At 33.4% G+C, this 20,818-nt stretch overlaps 1 protein-coding gene across 6 annotated transcripts in view; it reads right to left on the bottom strand.

Moving 5' to 3' along the window:
• ANKHD1 (ankyrin repeat and KH domain containing 1) overlaps window positions 1-20,818 on the bottom strand; it is a 126,212-nt gene that overhangs the window by 46,573 nt on the left and 58,821 nt on the right. For 3 of the 6 annotated variants that reach the window (XM_064595991.1, XM_045893723.3, XM_064595992.1), the window contains exons 11-12: window positions 12,036-12,092; window positions 2,395-2,482 (exon numbers count right to left, since the gene is read on the bottom strand). In XM_064595991.1, coding sequence (XP_064452061.1) covers window positions 2,395-2,482; window positions 12,036-12,092 — 145 coding nt within the window. Of the gene's footprint in view, window positions 1-2,394; window positions 2,483-11,856; window positions 12,093-20,818 lie in introns of those variants that run through there. The other 3 variants (XM_045893745.3, XM_045893734.3, XM_045893756.3) reach the window with 2 other exon arrangements.

The following is a 20,818-nucleotide window of genomic DNA, read 5'->3' as shown; positions in this document are numbered from 1 at the left end:
TCATTCAATATCACTTTTAAAATGGAAAATCTAGAAGACTAAGATTAATAAATATATACAGGTTAATGTAAGCATCAAATAGTATCATTGTATCTAACTCTCAAAATGTTGTAAAGACATTTTTTATCTACTTCTAGAATGTGGCAATATAGCCAGGTTGCAAAGTAGAGAAAACAGATTTTTTAAACAATATTTAAGAGATGTTTAATTCTTCATATTGTATATTTTAAGTGTCAGAGGGACCTGGATATGGAGAGAAGACAAGAATATCCAAAAATGTTATCTGAAAGGCTATTTAGTAAGTTGTTCAATAGCTTTGTTCATGTGACCTGAAGAAAGTCTAAATGCAAAACCCCTTCTTGGCCTCCTTTTTGATAAATTGTTTTTGACCCCTAAAAAAAATTACAACGTGCCAAAGTCTCAACTAGATAGTTATTCCTTCTTCCTTAATTCCAGACTTAGTTTCTGAAGAGAAAAATAAACCCATGGGCAAAACCAATATAATTAATTTAATTTGCAGAAATATCCAGCTGAACCTAATCCTAATTCACATAAAAGCACCTTTTGGGAAGGGCAAGCAAGACACACCAATAAACATTCTTACAGTACCAACATGAGATTATCTTTAAAGTTGTTAATAATAAATTTAGATGGGAGGATTGTTTAGCAGTTACTACAGTCTAGAAAGGCTATATAATCAATGTGTTCCTCCTCCTGACAAGTCTGATTACATGCTTAGCAGGGTTGGTGTTGGCTATGATTAGATAACCCCCTTAGTCAAGGAGCCTGAGAGAATTCCAAAGGTTACCCATCTGTTTATTATTACTTCAGTATGCTTGAGGTGAATAGCTTTTACAGACTACAACACTATGAAAAGATATGCCTTATTTGGTAGCACAAATGTGCTATTAAGAAAATCAACCTAGTTTGAATCCAATTAAAGAAGAAAAGAAGCATTTTTTTTTAAATTTTATTTATTTATTCGACAGAGAGAAACACAGCAAGAGAGGGGAAAGCAGTGGCAGAGGGAGAGGGAGAACCGGACTCCCCGCTGAGCAAGGAGCCCGATGTGGGACTCGATCCCAGGACCCTGGGATCATGACCTGAGCCGAAGGCAGACACTTAATGACTAAGCCACCCAAGTGCCCAAGAAAAAAAGTATATTTAAAAGGATAAAATTTTATACTGCTTTCGTAGTGGCACAAAATATCTGAGTTCTGTTGGAATGTAGGTATAAAATTTTATTTATTTATTTATTTTAATAAAATTCTTTTTTTTAGGGGCTCAGTTGGTTAAGTGCCTGCTTTCAGCTCAGGTCATGATCCCAGCATCCTGGGATTGAGCCCTGCACTGGGCTCCCTGCTCAGCAGGGAGCCTGCTTCTCCCTCTCTTCCCTTGCTCGTGCCCTCTCTTGCTATCTCTGTCACTGTCTCTGTCTCTCTCTCAAATAAATAAATAAATAGAATCTTAAAAAAATACATTTTAAAATTCTTATTTTAACAACATGACATCACCCGAGCAGACTTCCCTTGCATTTTACCATCCTACCCCAGGATCTTTCATCAAATGCTAGAGTACCTCTAACACTAAACACAGAGTTAGGCTGAACCAAATGAAATCGCTGATATTACCATTTTTGATGTATAAAATGACAGTTTTGTGGTTTAACCTAACATGGGTTTAGCAGTATTTCTCTCTTCGTTAGTGAACAGTCTTGAACTATCTCTTCACCCATCATGCGAACTTCTTTGCCTAAATATATTCTTTTTTTTTTTTTAAAGATTTTATTTATTTGACAGAGAGAGACACAGCGAGAGAGGGAACACAAGCAGGGGGAGTGGGAGAGGGAGAAGCAGGCTTCCCACAGTGCAGAGTGCCCGATATGGGGCTCGATCCCAGGACCCTGGGGCCATGACCTGAGCCGAAGGCAGATGCTTAACGACTGAGCCACCCAGGCGCCCCTGCCTAAATATATTCTAATAATAGAACCTCTGGAGGAATATAAAAATTATACATAACACCTTGTATATGTGGTTAATTCAACTGTACAATAAACAGTAGTGCCTCCCCACCCCACCTCCCAGCAGAACTGCCTTATCATTAAGTGCTGAACAATAATCTATCTACTAAATATAGCTGGATGTTTTACATTTGGCTTTTCCAACTTTGGGTAGCAATAATATGCTGCTTAGTTGCCAAAATTCAAATTCAAAACTAATATAGAAAAATCCCAATTAAGTACCTCATGAACTCTACACTTACTAAATAAAGTATAGCAACAAAAGACTAGGATACAATACTTGTACTGTAGGAAAAATAGCTCTAACATAAATTGCGCCAGTTTAGGATTTTCTTTTTTCAGATATGATAGCCTCTTACTTGTGCTTCCCTTACCTTTGCTAATAAGAAACTGCACGGTGCACAAATGACCAGCTCTTGCAGCTTTCATCAAAGGTGTTCTTCCACCCTCAGATTCGTGTTCCTATTAAAGAAACAAAAAAATAATCCATCAGTGCCAATTCATTAACCATCTATTTTAAACACAGTACAAATGACATGAGAAATAAGATTTAATACTTACTGTAGCCACTTATAATACCTATCTCAATTCCTTCAAAATGTAGGATTAATTTCAGTCCAGAGTAGATGGTATAACTTTTTAAGGGCAAGTTCACTTTTGCATACCAAACAACAGCATTTAAAGATATTATATATGTTTAGGTTGAGCCTCAAAGAGAAATAGCTGCATTTTTCTAATCCTAAAGTAAAAAAGATGTTTTCCTAACTATTCACATCAATTGTGAAAAAAGAACCTTAGTCTTACATGTGATTAAGAAGAACCTGATCTTACCATATTAGAAACCAATAAGAACACTATCATAGGACAGAAACCAGTTCTCTCTTTTTTAAAATTTTATTTATCCAGAAACCAGTCTCTAAAGAAGAACATTAAACACTATGGTATTTCAAGAGTAAGGAGAAAAGAAAAAAGGAGAAAACATACCAACAAGCAGACATTTTTTTAGACTAGAAATTAAATATGTGAATAGTGAAAGGCAAAAGCAGTTTTATAATAGCAGAAAGATTGTTATTCCTTCTAGGAAGTTTGCCAGCAAGAGAAGTGAATGATAAAACAGCTTGCTACCATCCTAATATCAAATGCCCCTAAAATGAGCTTGCTAATATGCTAAGTAGTACTGCTGGGAGAACTGTGAACTCTTATTACATTCATCTAAGTATTAAAATGTAGCTGACTGATGAGCACTGGGCATTGTATATAAGTGATGAACCACTGAATTCTACCCCAGAAACCAATCTTGCACTGTATGTTAAGTATAAACAAATAGGGAGCCTGGGTGGCTCAGTCAGTTGGGCATCTGCCTTCAGCTCAGGTCATGATCCCAGGGTCCTGGGATCAAGTCCCTCATCAGGCTCCCTACTCAGCTGGGAGTCTGTTTCTCCCTCTGCCTCTTCCCTCTGCTTGTGCTCTCTCGCTCTCAAATAAATAATAAATAAAAATAAATAAATAAATAAAATGTAGCTGATATACTGCTTCTATGAAAAGTTCGCTCACTTATCCCGTTTCATTATGTATGTAAACATTAATTTCTGTTGTTCTGGTCCTCTTTTGTTACTAAGAAAAACTTGATAAAGGGGAGCCTGGGTGGTTCAGTCTCTGCCTTTGGCTCAGATCATGATCCCAGACTCCTGGGACTGAGCCCCACGCAGGGCTCCCTGCTCAGCGGGGAGTCTGCTTCTCCCTCTCCCTCTGCCCCTCCACCCCACTAGTGTGTATGCTCTCTCTCTCTCAAATAAATAAATAAAATCTTAAAAAAAAACTTGATAAAGAACAGTGCTTAAGTCAAGCTTTACTTCAGCTCTATTCTAATTAACTCTGAGAATCCTTTAGCTACCATAGACAACTTAAAAATAGTGTGCTCAGGGCACCTGGCTGGCTCAGCCAGTGGACTATGCAACTCTTGATCTCTGGGGTTGAGTTCGAGTCCCACATTGGGTGTGGAAATTACTTAAAAAATAAAAATTTTGGGGGCGCCTGGGTGGCTCAGTCGTTAAGCGTCTACCTTTGGCTCAGGTCATGATCCCAGGGTCCTGAGATCGAGCCCCGCATCGGGCTCCCTGCTCCGCGGGAAGCCTGCTTCTCCCTCTCCCACTCCCCCTGCTGTGTTCCTGCTCTTGCTATCTCCCTCCCTGTCAAATAAATAAATAAAATCTTTAAAAATAAATAAATAAATAAAAATAAAAAAAATAAAAATTTTAAAAATATTTATTTATTTATTTGAGAGAGAGAATAAGCAGGAGGGGCAAAGAGAGGGAGAGAAAATCTCAAGCAGACTCCAGGCTGAGTGTGGAGCCCAATATGGGGCTTGATCACATGACCCTGGGATCATGAACTGAGATGCAATCAAGAGTCAGAGGCTTAACCAGCTAAGCCAACCAGGTGCCCCTAAAAATTAAAATCTTAAAAAAATATATAGTGTGCTCTGCCAATAGGATACTTTCCAGTCTGTTTATACAACTATACCTAATCTACAACTTAGGCAAACTAACAATGAGAAATAAGTAGATTGTCAACCCAGTGGAAACTTTAAACTGGCCTGCAGTGACAAGAATTACACTCTAAAAGAGATTTAAAAATTTTTATCTTGATAGTACAGAATCTCTCAACCTCTTATAAAAATTAATTTATGTTTTGACTTCTTGTTATATATATTGATGAGATGACAATCTTTACTAACTTTAAAATATAGAAGATGGTTAATACAGGTGATGCCAAAATCATTTGGCTTTAGAATGGATTTTGAATTTACATTTAAATGTAGGCAAATCTAACATTCTGGCAATTTACTTAAAACAAAATGGAATATACATATGAAGATCTTATTCAGAAAGACCTTGAAAGTTGTTCAGTTTTTCCATTTCACTTTTTTTCTGAATTATCAATGCAATCAATTACATACTGGAAATAAATTGCTCCTTCGGCAATTTGTTATTTCCACTCCTAACTCAAGGCCTTTCTGCTCAAGCTGTTCTTTCTTCCCTGTAACACTTCTCTTTTAGCTCCTTTTCATCCTTCACATCTCAAGCCAAGTGTTATTTCCTCAAGGTAGACCTCCCTGAACTTCCTGACCCAATTATTCTTTCTATTACAAATTTTCCTTGACTTATGATGGGGTTATGCACAAATAAACCCATTTTAAGTTGAAAATATCTTAAGTTGGAAGTGCATTTTATACACCTAACCTACTGAATATCATAGCTTAGCTAAACCTACCTTGAACATGCTCAGAGCATTTGCCCACAGCTGGGACAAAATCACCAAGCACAAAGTCTACTTCATAATAAAGTACTTAAAATCTCATATTATGAATGAATTCTGTACTGAAAGTGAAAAACAGAATGGTTCTATGAGTTCATAATGGTTGCGAGTGCATTGGTTGTTATCCTTGGCTCACCGTAGCTGCTGCTCACTGCTGTTGCCCAGCATCCTGAGAGTATCTTACCATATATCGCCAGCCCAGGAAAATTTCAAAATTCAAAATTCGAAGTATGGTTTCTACTGAATGCGTATCACTTTTGCACCATCATAAAGTCGAAAAATCGTAAGTGAACCATCGTAAGTCCGGGACCATCTGTATGGACATAGCTATATGAACCACTCCTTCATAAGTTTCAATCATATATTAGTTTGTATAACTATTTGGCTAACATGTCTCTGCCACTGAACTGTAAGCTCCATGAGAACACCAATCGTGTCCATTTTTGCTTACCATTACATACCTAATGTCTAAAACAATAAAGTGAGTGAATACGGTTTACCAAGAAGGAACCTACATGTAACTGACCTCTCAAATCTTCCCTCTTAGTACTGAGGTTTGAAGTTTTAATTTTCTACTAGGTAAATAAGAGAAAGAAAAGTTAATTTAACAAGAAATTAAGGGTAGTAGCTAAACTCAGAGTTAGACATTCATTATCTGCATTTGATAATACACTGTTACTAGAACATGGGTGGGCAATATTAACGTCACTTTTTTTTTCCTTTTTCTTTCTTTCTTATCTCTTAGGCCTAGCAGTGGCACCCGGCAGCATATCTAGGTCCTGTGAGTAATGACAAAGACAAAAGACTGTGAAAGCCCTCCTTTAGAATAAACTTTTAAAATAACTGTTAGTTCTGCATATATAAAATATTACTATAGCTCTTATAAGAAAAAACATCATAAAGTATAGTCCCAAGATCCTCACCCCAAGTTAAATTTCAAAATTCAATATACTAATAAAATTTCTGAAATAAAAGGTGTGAAAAGCTGTCTATTTTCCTTGCATTCTTTGGTTTTGAAAAACATAATTATATTTGAGAAAATGGTAGGTAAAATAATGCCCCAACTTTATAATGTATTTATATTTCATGTCCTAAAATCAATAATGTAAATCCTACAACATATGTAATTTGCCCCAAAATATCTGACCACTAAATCCTTCTCTTAAAATAGGAAATCAGGGGCACCTGGGTGGCTGAGTCGGTTGAGTGGCCAACTCCTGATTCTGGCATGGGTCATGATCTTGGGGTCTGGGAATAGAGCCCTGCATTCGGCTCTGCGCTCAGTGGTGAGTCTGCTTGAGCCTCTCTCGCTCTCTCTGCCCCCCCACCCCCGCTCTTTTGTACGCACACGCATGCGCTCTCAGTGTAAATAAATAAATCTCTAAAATAGGAATCAAATTTGTATATACTACTTACTTATGAATGTTGGGTTTGTTAGCAAAGCCAATATTTGTTCAGATCAATCAAATTTTAGGATATAATTTATGGTATTTTTCCTTCATAAACACAGAAAGTTATTTTTCAAAGTTATGAACTTAAATATTGCACATTGTAACACTCTTCTTTCTCTGTTCTTGGAAACAGCTAGAACAATATAGGGTTTATTTATTCCTTGAACATTTGGTAAAACTCACCTATAAATTCATCTGAGGTTCTTCCTTTCAATGGATGGATGACTTTAAACTACAGATTCAATGTGTAATATACTTATTGTTCTATTCATGAGTCAATTTTGATAAATTTATATATTCACAGAAAAAAATCAGCATTTATTTCATATATTGGTTGTTCATATGATTACCTTATAAATTTTAAAGATCTCTACTGTATCATATAGTTATAACTCCCTTTAAATCTCTACCATTTACCTGTGCCTTTCCCACTTTTAAATAAAAGTCTGCCTTATTTTATCTATTTCAGTAGTTGTGTTTTGTTGTTGTTGTTAAACCAGCTTTTAAGTTTGCTTTTCTTCCCTATTTTTTATCCCTATTTTTTGTTGTTTTCTATTCTATTAATTTTGTTTTTATCTTTATTAGTTCCTTACTTCATGGTGCTATTTGTTGTTCTTTTATTAGCTTCATTTACTTTCATTTTATATATATAAAAAAACCTTTCCTTCTAAGGTCCACTTTAGCTGTATCCTCCCACCTAAGTTTTGATGTGTAGTTTTTGTGATAATTTCTTTGTAATTTTTACTATGATTGCCTCGTTAACCCATGAATTATGTACAAGTGTTTTCTCTTCATTTTCTAGGTGAATGGGATTTTTAAAAAAGGTTTTATTGTTAATTTGTAATTTTAAAGCAACAGAGATCAAAGAATTTAGTCCATGTGACTAAGGAGTTTGTTTTAAAGACTTTGTAGCCTAAAACAGGGACAATTTTTAAACATGTTCCATGTATTGGAAAAGAATACATAGTATATATAGTGGAAACAGAATGTTAGCTATTTACAAGAGCAAATCTGATTTTTCTATTCTTAATAATTGTTTTATCCGTTTGATCAGCTTCATACAGAAGTCTGTGGAAAAAATCTATCACCACAAATGCAGACCTATCTTTCTTGTAACTTTGTAATTTTCTATTTTTTTTTAGAAGGTAGATTATTAGTTACTATTAATAACTGACTGTTATTATCAGTTGAAGGAACATTTATCTCTAAAAATGCTTTTGGCTTAAAATCTCATTTCACTGGATATTAATGTTGCCTTACAGAACTTTTTCCATCACTTTGTCAACCTTCCCCTATCAGTTGCTTTAGATTTATCCCTCGAAGACAGAATTTGCTAGATTTTGATTTTTAATCTAATTCAAAAGTTGTTCCCTTTAACAGTTGTGTTCAATAGATTTATATTTGTTCTGATTACTGATATATTTTGCTAAAAAGAAATCTTTAAAGTTATTCAGTACCTGATCCTCCTCTCCTGAACAACACAGGGACCCTAGCATGGCTTTTCAACCTTCTAACACATCCTTCTGAATTTCATGCTATTGCTGTCTAGAATTTTAGTATTACTTTGGTTTTAAGCATAAAAATCTAGGTTTTGTATTAAAAAATTTATATTTATAATATGTTTTACTAATTTCTTTGCTTACCGTAGCTTCCTGCATCCCACGCCTTCCTCCAGGATATATCTGTCTCCTTATTGATGTACATATCTTTTAGTAGTTCTTTTGGCAAGGATCTGAGGTGGTAAGCTCTTTCATTCTTTGTAGATCTGAAAATAAGCTTATTTTTCCTTCTCTGGAAGAGTAGTCGAGTACAGAATTCTATTTTTTTCCTTGGTATTTGGAGGATATTACTTCCCACTGTCTTCTGTGATTATTATTGTTGATGAGAATCTGTCAAAAATTTGATTGTTGTTCCTTTGAAGTAATGCATTTTTTCCCCTCTAGTAGCTTCTAAGATATTGTTCTTTATCTTTCAAATTCTACAGTTTCATTTGTTTTACTTATTAATTTTTCAACCAAGTATTTATGTCTGGCTTCAATTTCAGAAAATTCTCTATCATTATCTCTTCAAACATTGCCTCTACTTTGTATTTCTATCCTCTCATTCAGGAACTTCAAATGTGTGGTAGAGCTTCTCAATCTACCCTCTTTTTCTCAACTTCTCTTTCATAGAATCTTCCATTTCTTGATCTTTACACTTTATTGTGTTATTTCTTGTTCAATCACCTGAGTCACTAATTTTTTATTCAACTGTGTCCAATATACTATTTATCCCATATATTTTTTATTTCCACAACTTTCCCTCTCACAAAGTCTAAATTTTTTATTTCATATCCATCTGTTCTTAATTCATAATTATTGGCTTTTGTTTGTCTCATGTTGTTTTATGGCTACTGGTTATAGTTTAAAATAAGCATGTTTAAAGTCTTTTATTTCAATTGCCTGGGCTTGTATTCTCCGGTTTTGCTGTTTTGTTTGTTTGCTTACATTTTGACTATCTCTCCATGTAGATTTGCTCTTGAGCTTCATAATTTTTTTTGAAAAGCTCATTTTGCATGAGAGTTTTTTCTTTTATTTCTATCCACAAATTTATCCCTTTCTCATCAAATAGTCTGAAAACTGCCTGAATCTGGCCCTAAAAGTCCATTTCAGCAGATCTTTCATTGGCAACGTATACTTCTGGTCTCCTGGAGTTATTTCAGTTCTGCTCACTAAATCAAAAAATAGTGTTTTCCAAGTTCTTAGTTACACTGTTGTCTTTGCATCTTCATTCTACCAAGAACAAATCATTTCTAACTGGAACTGCAGGAAGTTGCTTGCAGCTTTTTTTCCGTTTTTGTTCACAGGTGGGGCAATAAGGTCCCAGTTCCTTGCTTCAGTCAAGTAGACTAGATTTACTAGCCTGCTCCATTTGCAATGCATTCAGTCCCTACTGCCCTACAGAAATTGAAATCCCATCCCCCATAGCCCCCCTTTTTAAAAATTTTAATTCTCCTTGGGCCTATAGCTTCAGCTGTGGATCCACGCTCCATTTCTAGTCCAGTGTTCTTTAATCTTGTTTCTGACTATAGCTACATAATTTTAGCTTAGTTTGTTTTTCTCCCCTATTTTATTTATTATATCTACATACTTGAAACAATAGAGAGCAGAGAGCTTTCAAAATATACTAACACTGACTTTACCTTCTTGACTGGATGTCATTTGTACTTATATTTAACAAACTTGAGATAGCTGAAAAGGACTCATTCAACATACAATAACCTAGAAAGAGAGAACTTGGTCTTCAAAAAGAAAAGGTATTAGGAGTTTTGTGTATTCACAAATAGCTTTAGATCAAGAAAAAATAGATAAGTTTTCTAGCTTTGAATAGTAAAACTAAAAAAATATGTATATATGTTATTCCTTAATAAAAAGTTAACCTATAAAAAGTGGGAGGTCATATTTAAAGTTAATTAAGGTAAGCTAATCAATAATGGTTGAAATATATTGATAAATGGATAATTAGAACTTTATAAGTCCCCTAAAATCTTATCCATGAAAAATACACTGCAAAGTTCTGGTTCTGATGAATAAGCACCTAGGAGGAAATAGATTCGTTTTTTTTCCCAATTGGACTTAGATAGCAAAATTTAATTTAAAATTAGGTTTATTTTTTAAAAAGTAAGTTGATTTCCTTTAAAATCACAGCCATGGACACCCAAGTTATACATCTAAGGATTTTAACTATATCAGAGACAGTACTTCTTTGAGTTGGAGAAGGAGATTGTCAAGGGAAAGACCAGAATCGCAGGAGAGGGAGGGAGTATAAAACTATATATGTACTAGAGGAGTCTGATGGTCTCCCCTGGGGGGTATGTTCTTCCAATCCACCACTGTATTTTAATTATTACCTTAGTGATCTGCTGTTACTGATCTTATTCATATCCCTTAGGACAACTGAGATGGAAAAAAGATTGAGGTACTACTCTAGGGCTTGTGTTTAGCTCAGTTTCTAAAAATCGCAAGTAACAAAGAGAAAAACCAAACTTACTCGGTTTGGCTGGAGGAAGAATGATGGATTATTAAGCAAAGATGAAAAAGGAAGAGAACTCAACACTGATGCAGAATAATCTACGGACTCTAGCAATGTCTCAAAGTGTGGAATATGGAAAACTTGCCATCAGAATCTCCTGGGATATCATTTAAAATGCAGATTCCCCACTTCAGATCTGCTGAATCTGAACCTCTAATAAAAGTGGGCCACAAAAGTCATTTAAAAAAGGTATCCCAAGTTTTTGAGACTTACAGCTTAGAGGGAGAGATTTATAATCATGTTTCCTTTAACCAATCTGAGGAGAGAGAAATCTTTTATTTGAAATAACACTCAGCTTTACATTTTTGATAGGAGCCTGAGATACTATATAACTGAGTAAAAATTCATATTTTCACATAATGTTTTGTGAAATATATTTAGAATGAATATAGCAACTTCTCATTCAACAAGCCAATAATGAAGATGCTTAATAAGCATTATGATTAAGAGTGGCTTGATACTGAAAAATTTATTTTAGAAGGCCTAAGCTAATTGTGATACAATCACAATTTATTCCTGATTTTAAAATTAAGCACTGCTTGCTGAGTTTAAACAAATCTCTCTGGATTAAAATGGACACTAAATTTGATTGATTCTTAAAACCACATCAGGCAGAAATTCAAAACATTTTCTAAAAAGAAATGTTTGCTTATGAATAAGCATTTACCTTCTTAAAAACCAATTTCAAAATTAAATTACAGGGGATAATTTTAACTTTATAGAAATTAATGGTATGAATAATAGAGTAAATGTTTCACTTATTTTTTTGTTTATTTGAGGATTATATAAAAAGCAATCCAATATAACTCCCTAAGTCAGAGTTTCAGATATTTGATGAACAAAGTTGAATGCAAAGGACTAGAATTTCTCTCTGTAGTATGTTGAATCTCCCAGTAAGGAAGAATGCAAAAGAACTATCTGAATAAGAAAATCTATTTTCACCTAAGAAATTTTTTAGGAATACCACATAAAAAGAATACTAAGGAAGCAAACTACTAGTAACATAAATCTCTTTTTATTAGAACTTCATAATCTTTTTCAATTGAAGAAGATTTCCTTTGTCACCCAGCAAGGTCCTGGAACTTCTTGGCTGGAATTCAGATATTCAGAGTTCTGGTTACCTACAACATCTATTCCTTATGTAGTAGCTTACAAGCATCAAAGGCCTCCCTCACCTGATGCTTGGCCGGATCTATGCCCTCCAAAATAGTCTTCATGTCCTCCTGCTTGTCCTGTGAAAGGAAAAAGAAGAACTCACGGATCTTATTCCAAAAATAAAAATCACAGTTGGCCATGAAGACCTTGTGACTGGTATTTCAGGTGCTGGGCTTTGTAAACTCAGGATCTCCAACTAAAAAGATTCTCATCTATGGAGACCATAATCTCAGAAGCAGACTATGATTTTTTTTTTTAAGGGTCTGATAATGTTGTTCTCTACAATATAACTTCAATATAAACTTTAACACATAGAAAAATTCTGCTGAATTACTTGAACTCATGCCTTTGTCTTTAAATACAACTAGAGCCACAGAATCAAGAGCAGTGTCTTAATATCTAACCAAGGAATATAATTAAATCAAAGAATTTGGGAATATCGGAAGTTGGGAGAAAAAGTAAGGAAAATACTATGAAGTGTTTAAATAGTTATATAGTTTTCTCCCTGATTATAAATGTCCTCCTTAGTACTCATAGTTTTCAACTAAAACAGGAACTTCCAAAGAAGCTGATATATGCAATAGATCTATTTTCTCTCAATCTAGACCTGTGACAGAGAGAAAGTACTTGAAGGTGAGACAGGGATACAGTAGAAGAAACAGCAATAAGCTTTTCAGTCACTAACCAGGATCAACTAAGTCTCCAAATAAAAGAAACATGGCCTAGAAAAGCTTCACTCTTTCTTCTTCTTTTTTTTTAACTTAAAAAAAGATTTATGTATTTTAGAGAGAGAAAAAGAGCAAATGCATGCCCGAGCACTTGCGCAAACGCAGCATGCACAAAGGGAGGGGCAGAGGAAGGGGGAGAGAATCTCAAGTGGACTGCCCGCTGAGTAGGGAGCTCACAGGTGCGGGGGCAGGGCTCATCTCATGACCCTTGAGATCACTACCTGAGCTGAAATCTAAGTCTGGCACTTAACCACCTGAGCCACCCAGGCGCTCCAAGAAAACTTCACTCCTAAGTCACTACTACCTCTTACTTGGGTGATGTGCTTATTACGGGGTTGTATGCTCCTATGGTAAAGATTTGGTGAGAAAGTATGCTGAGAAAACTATGTAATTTGAAGAAGCTATCAGGATTCACTTCCTCTCCCTGTCTCATCCCCACATGATGTTCAACAAATAGCAAGCCTCATTCCAATACAAATAATAAGCACAGAGTATCCAACAGAGAACCTACTAAGAAATTCCTACAAAAATGGAAACAATAAAATTTTAGTCAAATATCCCCTATACTTCCAAATAAATTAAAGAGAACCTGAACTCTTTAAATAACCGAACAAAGTGATATAACAACAAGAAGAGATCTAAAAGTAAGTTGGAAGAAAGAAGAAACTTAAGTAATAATGAAATAATGAAAACTATGAAAACCACATAGAAGCAGAAATGTACAGAAAAATAGTGACCTGGAGGACGGGCTTAAGAAAAACAATTCAGAGGAAAAAAGAAATGCAAAGAATTAGACATAAAGATAAAAGAAACAAGAAAAATCCAATATACGAACAATAAATAACCCAGAAGAAAACAATAGAAAAAGAAGCATTCAAGGATATAATACAAGAAAACTGAAGGAGAGGGAGAAGACCTAAGAGGATGACCTAAATTTCTTACTAGTTTCCAGGAAAAATTAATATATAATAATAAACACCAAGACATATTCTGATGAAATCACAGAGGTTTAAAAGTATAATGAAAGACTCTTATGATAATCCAGGCAAAAAAGGGAAGTTACTTACACATAATGGGGAATATTCTAGCAAGCTTTGGAAATATTCAGTACCAGAAGACAGTAGAATAGAGGGTTTAAAACTTTAAGGAAAAAAAAGAAGGAATTCAATAATTCTATATATAGCTACATTCATTTATAAATACAACATATAGTAGTCTCAAAAATGCAAGCACCTGTGAATTCATTTTTTGGGAGAGGAAAGTAAATTCAAATCAAAATACCAACATCAGCCAGCCAAAAGGTGAGTCAGGTTTAGGAACTTATGAATTATGAGGCTACATACTACAAAACAGTAGTATGATAAACACTGAAACCCCTAAATATACAGTTAAACAACTGTTAGAAATACTGTCAAAAAACAGACTGCAAATATAAATGTTATAAAATCATGACAATGCAAAAATAAAATATGCAAATACTATGGTGGAAGATACATTATTCTCCTCTTTCAGAATGAAGTCAATAGATATTGTCTGAATATCTGATTTTTTTGAAAAAATCAATGTTAAGGAAATTAAAAAATATTTCAAAATTTGCATTTGTAGATGATGTCTGAATACTCTTTCAGAAAGTAACTTTATACCTGTGTTTTATGTAGTTCACAAAAGCTTTGAGAGCAATTAATAAGCAGCTCAGAGAGCTAGTTGGAACACAGAAAGATTTTTTAGATAAAACAAACACGGGGACTATGGTCAAAGATTAGAAAATTAAACCATCCTGAAAGAAAGAAAGAAAGAAAGAAACAAAGAAAAAGAAAGAACTCTAATTCATGTTAATAAAAATGTGGGGAATCAGGTCTCAACTGTTAATAGAGATGCAGACTGGTTCAGCATTTTTGAACAATTTGGCAGCAGCTATCAAAATTTTAGATGTGGATCCTCTGATAACCAGTAATTTCATTTCTAGGAATTTATCCCTACAGATATATTCACAAAAGTAGCAAAGATACATAAATATGTTTAACAATACTTAGTGTAGCACATTTATAATATTTAAGAACTGTAATAACCCAGAAGTTTATGAATAAATAAATGGTCAATAAATTACAGAGAACCCTGGGTACCTGTGAAAAAGAATGAGAAATCTATAGGAACTAACACAGAAAAATATTATAAGAAAAAAGTTAGAGAAGAGTATATGTGATAACAAATCCATTCATATAAAAAAAAGACATACACTCATATACATGGACTATATATATGCTTGGGGTATAGAAACGTCTAGAAGGACAAATAACATATTGCTGAAATTCAAAAAGAAAATTTATGAAAGAGGACCTGGTCCACATTTCTATTTCATAAGATTTAATATAGATAAATTAATCTTTTAAAACCTTTTCTTTTGAGGGAAGTCCATATCAAATCTCATTTCAAAGGAAATAAATTCCACGAATAAGAACCAGAGAGTGTTAACACATCCATGTCCAAGTCACTTAGTTTCAATTTCAACTATTCTAAAAAAAACTCAAAAAGTTCATTTGGCTGGTAGAATACAATCCAAGGAAAGCAAAAAGAGTCAGAGAGTCTACTATATGGTTAGGATGCAAATCAGTGATAGACCATTATGACATATTCAAAGTGCCCAATTTCCTCATCAGTGCCAAAGTGCTTCAACTTTAATAAAATATTAAAAATGTAAAAAAAAATCCTTAAAAGCTATGGTCAACACTACAGAGAAAATCAGTATAGTAAAAAACCAAAATTCTATCTTAGTAAGGAATTATACAAAGCAGTGAACATTGATAACTGTTTCTATCAACATATGTGACTTTTCATCATACACACAGAAAATATCTCTGGAAGGATACCGGAAATGAACATTATTGACAACGGAGAGGGAAAGTAGGTGCCCACAGGACACTTTTATTTTGAATTTTGAACCATGTAAAGATATCACCTATTTAAAACTAAGAAAAAAATTTTCAATTATAAACTTTTTTAAAAAACAACAATTTAGCCACAATAACAAGGAAAATAAGAATTGGTACAAGACCAACTTCTACTCAGTATGGCAAAGACACCATAATTAGCAATGCTGTGTACCTACCACACTTCTTTAGGTTGGTTCTATTTATTTACTCTGATCCATTTCATCTAAAACAGATTCATTGTGAACATAAAGAAAAAAACATGCTCTATCTCATGTCCTTGGTATCCTCTCCCTCTTCCACCCCTACTTCCAAGGTGGCAAACATCTTAAAGTAAAATGGCATTCTAAATTCCTTGTGTCTCATTGAACACTGCCTGTGTATACTTGAAAGCCAAAGCTGTAAAAATAATCCTACATAAAGGACATTTTGAAAAGTTTTAAGGTATGTAAGATGAGAAGATGTAACACAAGTTTATCCCGCTACTTGATATAAACTTTAACTGCAAGGAAAAAAAAAGAATGTATTCATAATTGAATAATTCCAAAGATAACTGAGAGACTTATAATCTTGAGGAAATAGTTCATTTAAAATAAAAATCCATGTCAAGGAAACTCTTCCTACTTCTTTAGCAGTATTTAAGTAGAATAAAATATTAATAGATGACTTAGGATCGACGAGGTAATGATTTAGCATTATAATGCCAGATTATTCTTTATTGGGGTAGCCTTACTAAGTCAATTGTGTATTTTAGGGATTAATAATTTTTTTTTTAAGTAGACTCCCAAACTCATGACCCTGAGATCAAGACCTGAGCTGAGATCAAGAATCGAACACTTAAAAAAAGAGTCAAATGCTTAACTGAATGATCCACCCAGGTGCCCCAGGGATAACTTTTATCTATTAAGATAATCTATAAAATATTTTATGACAAGTTAAATCTGCTATTAATTATAATCAACACCCAAAATAATGTTTGGGGTAATTAAAATAGATCTAAAATATATAAATATTTTAAGAGAGAGAATAATTTATATAATACTTAGGACCATTATTAGTAATGATGGTTTATAATCTTAAAAATTCATTTTCTTTAAGATCTCATAGCACTTTACACATTCTTGGACTATCAAAACACTCAAGATCATCTAGTCCATCTAGTACCTCCAAATAGGTAATTCACTTGTTCTTCAGAAATCACAAAATTAGATTTCTTAAGTCAGGTAGTTAAAGATCATCTGGTCTAAACCCCTCATAAAAAAAGGAAAAGGAAGAAGAGGAGGAGGTGAGGAAGAAGAGAAGGAAAAGAAACAAAGAAGCCTGGACAATTTAAAAGTCATTTGCCCAAGGATACCCAGCAGAGCCAAAGAAAGAATATTTACATGACTTGGTAAAATAGCTCAGAAAATAATACTAAATTTCATTTTACAGATGGGAAGACTGAAACAAATGTTTGCTTATTGTATTAATCAGTGATCTGATGGCTATACTGAAAACTTAGATGTCCTGTCTAATGTTCCATAGCATTGGTTCTTTTTATTTATTTATTTATTTATTTATTTAAAAGATTTTATTTATTTTCTTGACAGAGAGAGACACAGCGAGAGAGGGAACATAAGCAGGGAGAGTGGGAGAAGAAGAAGCAGGTTTCCCGCCAAGCAGGGAGCCCGATGCAGGGCTCAATCCCAGGACCCTGGGATCATGACTGGAGCCGAAGGCAGATGCCTAACAGACTGAGCCACCCAGGAGCCCCCTTTTTTTTAGTTCTTTTTAAACAACTAAGTGTAGCCTTTGCCACTCATTAGACTTCCATTCAGATATAGGATTATAGGATATCTTACATAAGCCTTTCTTCCTATAGTAAGTTCTACTTTCAAGTAGCAATGCTGGCCTATAAAATGCTAAGTTGGGTCACTAAATCTCTCTATATAAACATAACTAGAATGTACTTACATTCCCTAATACCTATGTTACTTGTTTATCATAGGAAGTACTCCTTGAGTTCGGAACTTATTGATCAGTTATACTACAATTACCTCTTCTAGAAATGAAAGGCCAAGGAGTTGGAGACTTATTTAACTGATTTATATATCACTCTTTCTCTCATTTCAAATTCAGCTTTGCTGGTAAATATATGTGAAGGAAATTCTACAGATGACAATTATTTCTTCTATCTTACCAAATGTACCAAAGTTTTAATACTAAAATTAACATGTCATGATGAAAAGAGTAAGATTCTATCATCTTCACAAATGGTTTGGAAAACATAAACACCAAATCAAAACACCTCTGACATGTTAGTCAACACAAAGTCAAAATTAAAAGCAAGCAAGAGAAAAAAAGCAGTTTTACAATCAAATCAAACTGCTGAATAGTTAACAATGCAAATTCTCCACCTTGAACTTGAAAAGTAATAGTATTAAGACTGTGGTAAAAGAAATCAAGCCATAAGTGCTTTAGCTAAAGCTAGCTAGCTACAGAGACGAGAATAAGTATGAAATACTAAAACTTTGCCTTCTGGTCTAAAGACTAGTAATTGGGGAAAATAACCTAGAGTAATAAAGAACACGAGAGTAGTGTCTAAAAGACTATAGGAGTTGCGTCAATTTCAGTTATGAAAAGGTGTTATTAGTAATTTCTGATCAAAGTGTTCAGTATCAAATGTGTGAGGACACAAATAATATGAAAATTCCTTTACAGAGAAAAAAGATTAAGTAGTTTCCAAAGGAAGTTTTTTTAAAAAAATATTTCTTTTAGATTTTAAGTAATGCTAATGCATTTTAATAAAAATTTTCTTACACTGGGTTTACATCATATACCTATAATCGTATCAAATACTAAAAATAAACCTGGGCCCAATAAACAAAGATGCTATGCAGAGAAAGAAAACACATAAAGGAATAATGTTTATTTCAATATACAATGATTCCCATTACTGTGGTAATAAAAGATGCCAACATCAGGAAGATATGAATTAGGTGATCTGCTCACGGTTTTCTACTCATAGAGTAGTTAAAGTGATTCTGCACGCTAAACAGGGAGAATTTTCAAAAAATTCTGGAATTAATGAGCAATTCTTAATTTTTTATTTTCCAAAAGTACATTTTAAGTGGCCCATTTAAGGATACTAATCAAGTCCCAAAGTTTTAAATAGATTATTCAAATTTATTCACTTATTAAAAAGTTAGATAAGCTACATATCAATTACAACCTCTAAATATGATATTCAGTATAATATCTATATATAAATTTATTTTAAAATATTTTTAAAACTAGAAAAAGTGACATTTTTAAATAACGAAGTTTCAAATTAGAACATGCACGTATTTTGAGGATCTACCTGAAAATGCTCAAGTATGCCACCAGTTCTAGCTGAGAATTTTTTAAAAGCAATCAATAAGAAAATTTCTAGATTTCCCTTAAAACTAAGTCCTCCAATTATACCTACTATACATTTAGAATGAAAAGCCATAAAAGTTTTCAGTTTCATCTCAGGCAACAATACAAGAAAACCAAATTGTTGCATTAAAAGTTTTTTAAACCATAATTAATATCCTAACTGATTCTGGTACAAGATATTTTAAAGAATGAGAAACAATAGCTTTTAAGCTCCTTTTTACAAACTATAATACCAAAATCTTGAACTGTGGCCAAAGTTAGGCTCTAAAATCTAACAAAGCATAGGGGTTGGTTCAGACTGTGTCCGAAAGGTTGACTTGTAAATTCTTATTTAAAACTGAAGGTAAAAATAGTTCCCCCCAAAATGAAGGTTCTCGGCCAGCCCACACTCAAAAAATTCAGTTAACTTAAACAACTAACAAATACAGGTATCAGAACACACCAATGGGATGCCAGGGATAGAATGGGAGTGGAGAGTCTTCTATCTGCAAAGCAATGGAGGAAATTAGTACAGCCCAAAACAGATACTTGGAGGTGGCAGCAAAGAATGGAGGACAAGAAAGATGCTACTGCCTTGTAAGGTCCAGCTAGTAACAGTCACTTTTTCTCAGGATTCAGATTGATCTGCCTACTTACTCACTTATTTTTGATTATGTCTTGTTTCCCCCACTGGCTTACACACCAAGTTTATTTATAGGTTTTAAATACCAAACTTCTTATACTTTCCCATATTTGTCACATTTTATATAAAGAACGAGTACTGCTTATTAATCAGGAAAAGAACTAATATGAAAATTGAAATGTCTCTCTCCACAGATAGCAAAAGCATGGAACAAGCAATATATTTTTAAAATTAAAATATATGAAGTTATTCAAAAGAAAAAAAAAGCTATGCACATGAAGTTACTAAATCTAACAGTATAACAGTAAAAAATGTAAAGCAAGTCAAAAGTTCAATAATAAGTGAATGATTATGGTTCATTAACTTAACAGAAGAGCTATAAATATAGAGACTATGTAGCAATATGGAAAAGATTATGATAGAATGCACAGTGGAAAAAATAGAAAAAAACTATATTACACTATGGTTACAATTACACATAAATATGAATGCAAAGATAGATTGCAAAATAGAATAAACAATTATATTAGAATAACAATACTACCCTTCTACTTAATTAAGATATATATTTATCTGAGCCACTTTTTTAACCATACATTTGGAATGTAAAATAGTATGATAAATTCAAATCTTTCTATCTGTTCATTTAAAGTAATTCTTCTGAGGAACTCTAATCACATTCTGTTTATGTAATTCCAGAAGACTACAGAAATAAAACATTTAAAAATATTTCATAATACATTTTTAACTCAAAATCAGTAAGGTTTTGCTATATATTAGATTCTCAAAATCTCTGCTATAAATACATTCTCTTAGGTTAGTCGAAATCATTAAGGTTTTGCTATATATTAGATTCTATTTAACAGACAGTTCCTCTTTTTACTATTTAATATTTTCAGAATAATTCTCAACAGATTAAGAAAATGACTCTGCCATAGAAAAATGGAAAGAAGAGAGAATCAGATAAGAATTCAGAGGATAAGAATATTAAACTCTGCATATAGCTTTTATGCTATATCCTATTTATTTTAAGTGATCAAATACTTCAATTCTTAATTTTTATGGATGACCCAAAGCAAGTCTAAAAAAGGAAAGAAGGCAGAAGGTTAAGATCTACTTAATATATC

This window comes from Mirounga angustirostris, unplaced genomic scaffold, assembly GCF_029215605.1.
Source record: "Mirounga angustirostris isolate CCGP_5_RB_7025 unplaced genomic scaffold, mMirAng1.0.hap1 SCAF_7, whole genome shotgun sequence".
Classification (NCBI taxonomy): Eukaryota; Metazoa; Chordata; class Mammalia; order Carnivora; family Phocidae; genus Mirounga; species Mirounga angustirostris.
The sequence above is the reverse complement of the archived record's forward strand: the minus strand, read 5'-3'. Positions and strand labels throughout refer to the sequence as shown.